The sequence below is a fragment of the Mandrillus leucophaeus genome, unplaced genomic scaffold, assembly GCF_000951045.1.
Source record: "Mandrillus leucophaeus isolate KB7577 unplaced genomic scaffold, Mleu.le_1.0 Scaffold624, whole genome shotgun sequence".
Taxonomy (NCBI): Eukaryota; Metazoa; Chordata; class Mammalia; order Primates; family Cercopithecidae; genus Mandrillus; species Mandrillus leucophaeus.
The window spans coordinates 317,055-323,977 of NW_012106742.1; the positions used below are offsets into that span (position 1 = coordinate 317,055).

Below are 6,923 nucleotides of genomic sequence, written 5' to 3' on the forward strand. Positions count from 1 at the left end.
CCATGTTGGCCAGGCTGGTCTCAAACTTCTGACCTCAGGTAATCCGCCCACCTTGGCATCCCAAAGTGCTGGAATTACAGGCGTGAGCCACCGTGCCCGGCCACATACATCTTTCAAAAAGAAATACTAGTGAGAAAGTCAAGTTACTCAGTTGATGGGCTCAGGTTCACCACCAGCACCATCTACTCTCCCTACATCTCTCGTGATTTGCTGTGAGACGTATGGCTGCCTTTGGGAAGCTTCATATGAGAGGGGACAGAACCTTAGTCTGGGAAGCGGAGCTCAGACCCTAGGGGAGAATAGGCCACTGCCCCAGGGAATTCCCTGTGGTTGACATGCAACTGAATAACACACTCTGCTAAATGGAAGTTAATGGCTGAAAGTGAATCATGTGCTTGCTGTAAGGAAATTATGTAAACTTCACTGTAGTGAGTTCTTTCAGGTTCTCTTGGGTATGGGGAGACATGGACCAGAATAAGCCTTCCCTAGCTTGCTCAGAGTGCCAAGGTCCTAAGTCTCTGGGTGAAGGATATGACAATACCCTCCTCTCTCCCTTCTTGGCCTCAGGAAGTCCCTTTGGCTCGATCTAGAACCTGTTGGAATGAAGGTCTCTGCCCCTCACCTCACCTCTAGATTAAAGTTGTCTCCCAGTGCAAATAGGAAGCACTCTCCAGAAGGCATGTAGAGGGAGTAGCCTGGGTGTTGCAAATGGGATGACCCCCTCCTCAATCCTATTGCATCTTCTCCTGCCCCTACCCCCAGCTGCCCTGTCAAACCCTGTTCCTGACGGATGAGGAGAAGCGTCTGCTGGGGCAGGAAGGGGTTTCTCTGCCCTCTCACCTGCCCCTCACCAAGGTAACATGCTTCCCCTAAGGGTATCCCAACCCAGGGGCCTCACTATGACCCTGGCCAATATCCCAGGAGAAGCACTGGGGAGTTGGGGGCAGGTGAAGGACCCAGGACTCACACATCCTGGGCCTCCAGGCAGAGGAGAGGGTCCTCAAGAAGGTCAGGAGGAAAATCCGTAACAAGCAGTCAGCTCAGGACAGTCGGCGGCGGAAGAAGGAGTACATTGATGGGCTGGAGAGCAGGTATGCCTGGGTTATTTCTGGCTTCCTGTGGGCCATGTCTGGGCCCCTTCCTCACCACGGCAGGGAAAATAAGGGACTCAGGTTGCTGAGCCTTGTCCTACCTCCTCACACTGTAGGGTGGCAGCCTGTTCTGCACAGAACCAAGAATTACAGAAAAAAGTCCAGGAGCTGGAGAGGCACAATATGTGAGTGAAAGCATTGTGTGTGTGTGTGTTTTTTGAAGGCGGGTACAGCACACAGGGGCGCCATTCTTGGCTCCGGGTACCCAGAAGATACTAACTCTTCATTCCTCCTTTCCCAGCTCCTTGGTAGCTCAGCTCCGCCAGCTGCAGACGCTAATTGCTCAAACTTCCAACAAAGCCGCCCAGACCAGCACTTGTGTTCTGGTACCATTAGTCTATCTACTCCCATCTGCCCCCACGTCCACCATCTTCCCCCACACTTCTATCCTTATACCCCGACTACCCAGCCAGATCTACTTCCCACATCCGATAACCCCAGCTGGCCTCCATTCACTCTGCCCCCTACTCCCTTCCTCTGTTCCTCTTGCTTCCTCCCAGATTCTTCTTTTTTCCCTGGCTCTCATCATCCTGCCCAGCTTCAGTCCATTCCAGGGTCGACCAGAAGCTGGGCCTGAGGATTACCAGCCTCACGGAGGTGAGAGGCAAGGGCAGGGAGCAACCCCTGGCTGAGCAAGGGATGGGGACTGTGTTCTCCAAGGTCGTTAAGAAGCAAGAAGGAGGTCCTGTCCTGTCTAGGGTCTCCCACCCAGGGGAGCACTCTACTACTGCCTTCTTTCCTTCACCTCACAGTGACTTCCAGAAATATCCTGACCCACAAGGACATAACAGAAAATCTGGAGACCCAAGTGGTAGAGTCCAGACTGAGGGAGCCACCTGCAGCCAAGGATGCAAATGACTCAACAAGGACACTGCTTGAGAAGATGGGAGGGAAGCCAAGACCCAGTGGGCGCATCGGAACCGTGCTGCATGCAGATGAGATGTGAGCTGGAACAGACCTTCCTGGCCCACTTGCTGATCACAAGAAGGAATCCTGGGATTCCTACTTAGGTGTCTGCCCTCAGGAATCCAAATCACTTCAGGACACCCCAAGAGATGTCTTTAGTCTCTCTCTGCCTGAGGCCCAGTCTGCATTTGTTTGCATATATGAGAGGGTACCTCAAATACTTTTGTTATGTATCTATGATTTTATTTCTTCTTTGGGGATAGGGTTGAGGGGAAATAAGTTTTGAGTGATAAATAAACGTTTTAACTGAAATTGTATCCCAGAAGTCTGATATAAGTAGTAGAAGAGGGGGAAAACAAGGGAGAAGTGGTGGGGAAGACTTGATAGATTAGGGCCTTAAGTAGCCACCTCCTTTCCCTCTCTGCCCCCATGACTTCCTGCTCCAAGTTACAGAAGGGAAGGAAACCATTTTACTCTTTTTATTCTGCTCATTAATGATCTGAAAGAAGAGGACGGGGAAAAGGGGATTCCACCACAAGGCTCCAAAGAACCAAGAGTGCAAATCAGTCCATTTCACTTTCACTGTCTGAGATTGGGTCTCTAAGACCCAGGATAAAAGGGTAGAATGTAGCTATATGGACTCAATTTGCTTCCGGACCTTTTCCAGAGCCTTTCTGTCCAGTTGTCGCTGACGAATGATGACAAGACAAGCGAAGATCAGGGCCACAAACACAACAGCCCCTTCAAACTTCCAGAATAAGTGTTGTTCCATCAAAGCTGAGCGGCAGCTGAGGGCAGGAAGGAATAGTTATTCCCAGGGAAGGCCAGACAGCTTCTCCCTCTAATCTCCCTTCTACTTCAGCCTAGCCAGGATATATTCAAGAGGAAATCAGAGCCAGGCTTCTGTTGTGTGTATAGTACATAAATCCCTCTCAAATAGATCATTTAATTTATTCTCTGGATAAGCAGAGCTAGTATTAACCAATTTTACTGATGAGAAAATATGGCCAATAACATAGTGCTGAGGAATAGAGCTGGAACTTGGGTTCAAGTAATTTGGCTCCAAATCCTGTCTTCCTTGTTTCTTATTTTTGAGATGGTGTCTCGTTCTGTCACCCAGACTGGAGTACAGTGGTGTGACCTTGGCTCACTGAGGTCACACCACTCCCCTGCCCAGGTTTAACCAGTTCTCTGCCTCAGCCTCCCAAGTAGCTGGGATTACAGGTGCCTGCCATCATGCCCGGCTAATTTTTGAATTTTTAATAGAGACGGGGTTTCACCATCTTGGCCAGCCGGTATTGAACTCCTGACCTCGTGATCCACCCGCCTCAGTCTCCCAAAGTGCTGGGATTACAGGTGTGAGCTACCCCTCCCGGCCTTTTTTTGTTTGTTTGTTTTGAGACACAGTCTCGCTCCATCGCCCAGGCTGGCGTGCAGTGGCATGATCTTGGCTCACTTTAACCTCTGCCTCTTAGGTTCAAGCGATTCTCCCTGCCTCAGCCTCCCGAGTAGCTGGGATTATGGGCACCCACCACCACACCGGCTAATTTTTGTATTTTTAGTAGAGATGGGGTTTCACCACGTTGGCCAGGCTGATCTTGAACTCCTGACTTTAGGTGATCTGTTAGCCTCAGCCTCCCAAAGTGCTGGGATTATAGGTGTGAGCCCGGCCACCTCTTCTTTCAAATATTCCATGCTACTGCCAGACCAGGGGAAAAGGTGGGACCATCCATCTAAAGTCATAGGAGCAAAGGAGGTAATCCAGAGAAGAGAAACAGCACTCACCTTTTGAACTCAATTCTCTTAGATGAGCTGCATGTGATTTTCTCTACATACCCTGTGGGACCACACTCAGGGGTAGTTTTCTGCCAGGAGAAAAGGAGCAAAGTACATGTTAGGAAGGGGCAACAGGAAAAACAAAAAGGCTGCCATTCAGAAGGTGCAGGTGCCCAACTATTATGGTTTGGAGTGGTAGGCAACAGAGAGCTAATGAAAGAGTTCTGATGCGGATGGTGGAGGTGGTGGCTGCATGTTAGAACACTTCAGAGGCAACAATCTAGGAGAGGCAAGCATACATTCCATTCCAGAGCCTACTATACTAAAAGTGAATAAAACATAGTTATCATCTGAGGCCAGGCGCGGTGGCTCACGCCTGTAATCCCAGCACTTTGGAATGCTGAGGCAGGCAGATCATAGAGTGAGGAGTTAAGAGACCAGCCTGGCCAACATAGTGAAACCCGAGTCTACCAAAAATACAAAAATTAGCCAAGCAAGGTGGAACGCGCCTTCAGTCCCAGGTAGCTACTCGGGAGGCTGAGGCAGGAGAATTGCTTGAACCCGGGAGGTGGAGGTCGTGGTGAGCCGAGACCACGCCACTGCACTCCAGCCTGGGCAACAGAGTGAGACTCCATCTCAAAAACAAACAAACAAACAAAAAAACCATAGTTATCAGTTGAATACTGCCATTAGCTTGGAAAGAAAGGGGCACATTTTCAGGGGAAAGGCAAGTACAGATTTGGACATACACTGAGACCGCAAGAAGAAAGAAAAAAAGATGATGCAAAGGCAGCTTAATAAGACTTGGATGTTAAGATGTTGCTTAAGTGTTTGCTTGGATGTCCAAAAAAAAAAAAAAAAAAGGCGGGGGGGTAGAGAAACAGATACTCACAGCCTGGAAATTAGAGCATGGAGAGCACTCTGTTGTTACCACAAACTCTTCCACCAGCCAGCATGGCAAATTTGAGGTGCTCGCTGAAAGGAAAGATAAATGCCAATCCCAGACCATTCAGAAAACATTTCTCCCAAAGGCTCTGCCCATCCAAATTCCCGGCACAGCGCTTGCCCTCATTCTATGTGGTGCCGCCCTTTTCCACCTGTGCTCTTGGTATATGGGGAAGATACTAAAACCAAAAACAAACGACGGAAGTGTCGGGTTCCCAGACAATCACCCACCTGACAGCTTCTCCTCCTGCACGGGAGCCTCTGCTTGACTGTAGCGGAGTGGGCGGAAGGGACGAAAGTCAAAATCCAGAAAATAGGGCACCCCCTCCTGCGCTGTCCATGGATAAGGTCTCCCCCCAACCCCGGGGCCAGGAGCGATCCTGTCCTCCAGTGACCTCCTTTTCCCTCCCCTTACCCCCTCCTTACCAGAGCTTTAAGGTGAAAGCACAGAGCAACCAGCAGAGGTGGCGGCCCTGGGGGAGGCCATGCCTCCCGGAGCCCGCAGGCATGGAGCGCTAAGTGTCGCACCTGTCGGAACAGAGGGACCTACTCCGCAGGCCTCGTGCCTCCGTCAGAGCGCAGAGACGGCACTTACTCTGCAGCCCTCCCAGAGGTTCCAGGTCAGGGCAGGGAAGGCCGAAGTTGCCTGTCGGAGCAGAGGATCTTTCGGGACGTCCCCGTTGCCACAGCGAGAAAAATCGATTACGCGTTTGCGGGCTAGGAAGGCGAGCGCCTTCTGCGGGGTCCACAAGGCGCTGGAGGAAGGGCCGGCGGGGGCTCACGGCTCTAGCGCCCGCTCACCTTCGCTCCCGCCCCCGACGCAGCCATCTAGCCCGGTGGATGATCCTCGGGCGCTGGCCCGAGCTGGGGGCCCGGTGTTCCCGGGCGCGTTCCGTCGTAGCCCGCTGGGGCTTGTAGTCTTCCGCGGTCGGTGGCGCCTCGCCTGCTGGGAATTAGCTCGGCGCCCCGTTGCATTGTGGTCCCGGTAGTCTTTGCGAGAATGGCAAATGGCGGTTGCTGAGGCTTGTCGGGATTCTTGGCTCGCTGCTCCTGGCTGGCGCCTGTTTGTTCATTCTGGGCTGGTGAGCAGGGACAATACGTCACCGTCTCAGGACTTTGCTCTCTCCTTAAAACCCTAGGATTCACCGTCAAGCTTCAGTTTGTCATCCTTCTGCAGCTGCCCCTTCATCGCCACCGATGGTCCAGTGGAGAAGCTGTGTTGGAGGTCAAGGGATGGAGGCGAAACTGCGCGTTCTCGTCCCTGCAGAAGCGGGAATATCCGAGACACATGGCGAACGTGAAACATTCTCCTTGTCTCTTGGCTCCCACTCCGCTACACAGATGAACGGTGTCACCTTCCCTCCTGTTACTTGCTAAGCCTACTCCGCAGAGCTGGTCCTTTGCATAACCTCTTCAAATGTTCTCAACTCTCCCTTGCTCCTACATAGTGGAGTTATCATAAGTGCAACGAGAAAAGCATGAGATTTGAAGTTCCAATAAGTGTTGAGTCTAGGTTCTGGTGGTTATTAACTCCATGATCTTAGGACAGTATCTGACTCGCAGTGTTCTGTGTGAAACGGAAATGCTAATGTGCATTTACCAGGACTTTTTCTTGCGAGAGGCAAATGAAATGTGTCTCCATTTCATGAGTAAGTTCAGAGAATATAAGTGACTTGTCCAAGGTCAGCAAGCTAGTGAGTGGGAAAGCTGAGGCTTGAGCCTAGACTGTCAACGCCCAGGCCAGAGATTCATTGCCTGCTTTTCATCCTATGTAGTGAAACCTTGATATACACTCAGACCTGCAGTGACTTGACCAGCACTCTGGGTTCATGCTTTACTGTCTGATAATGAATTTTCATTTACTTTTATTTTTTTTCTTAGGGTCTCGTTCTGTCACCCAGGCCAGAATGCAGTGGTGTGATCGTGGTTCACTGCAACCTCCCCGTCCTGGGTTCGAGGGATCCTCCCACCTCAACCTCCCGAGTAGCTGGGACCATAGGCACGTGCCACCATGCCTGGCTAAAATTTTTTGTATTTTTGGTAGAGAGGAGGTTTTGCCATGTTGCCCAGGCTGATCTGGAACTCCTGAGCTCAAGGGATCCACCTGCCTCCATCTCAGCTTCCCAAAGTGCTGGGATTACAGGC

General features: G+C 51.2%; 3 protein-coding genes across 4 annotated transcripts in view; 1 reads left to right on the forward strand and 2 right to left on the reverse strand.

Moving 5' to 3' along the window:
* The window catches only part of CREB3L4 (cAMP responsive element binding protein 3-like 4), a 6,154-nt gene extending 3,780 nt beyond the window's left edge, over nucleotides 1–2,374 (forward strand). The window contains exons 5-10 of the mRNA XM_012000296.1: nucleotides 763–855; nucleotides 985–1,091; nucleotides 1,208–1,276; nucleotides 1,393–1,477; nucleotides 1,652–1,748; nucleotides 1,904–2,374. Of these exons, the coding sequence (XP_011855686.1) occupies nucleotides 763–855; nucleotides 985–1,091; nucleotides 1,208–1,276; nucleotides 1,393–1,477; nucleotides 1,652–1,748; nucleotides 1,904–2,097 (645 nt within the window). The 3' untranslated portion in view covers nucleotides 2,098–2,374. The remainder of the gene's footprint in view (nucleotides 1–762; nucleotides 856–984; nucleotides 1,092–1,207; nucleotides 1,277–1,392; nucleotides 1,478–1,651; nucleotides 1,749–1,903) is intronic.
* The window catches only part of SLC39A1 (solute carrier family 39 (zinc transporter), member 1), a 27,707-nt gene extending 24,323 nt beyond the window's left edge, over nucleotides 1–3,384 (reverse strand). Inside the window, exon 1 of the mRNA XM_012000304.1 lies at nucleotides 3,369–3,384. The gene's annotated coding sequence lies outside the window, so the exon portion shown is untranslated. The remainder of the gene's footprint in view (nucleotides 1–3,368) is intronic.
* Nucleotides 2,521–6,510, reverse strand: JTB (jumping translocation breakpoint). Of its 2 annotated transcripts, XM_012000295.1 has the most exons (6): nucleotides 5,580–5,695; nucleotides 5,205–5,424; nucleotides 5,010–5,047; nucleotides 4,726–4,808; nucleotides 3,843–3,922; nucleotides 2,521–2,845 (listed from the first exon to the last, which is right to left on the reverse strand). In XM_012000295.1, exons 2-6 carry the CDS (start codon nucleotides 5,285–5,287, stop codon nucleotides 2,689–2,691), a joined length of 441 nt encoding a protein of 146 aa, XP_011855685.1. In that variant the 5' UTR covers nucleotides 5,288–5,424; nucleotides 5,580–5,695; the 3' UTR covers nucleotides 2,521–2,688. The 2 variants fall into 2 exon arrangements, with proteins under 2 accessions (XP_011855685.1, XP_011855684.1); XM_012000294.1 differs by having other exon boundaries at nucleotides 5,205–6,510.
* Between the last annotated feature and the right edge of the window lie 413 nt (nucleotides 6,511–6,923).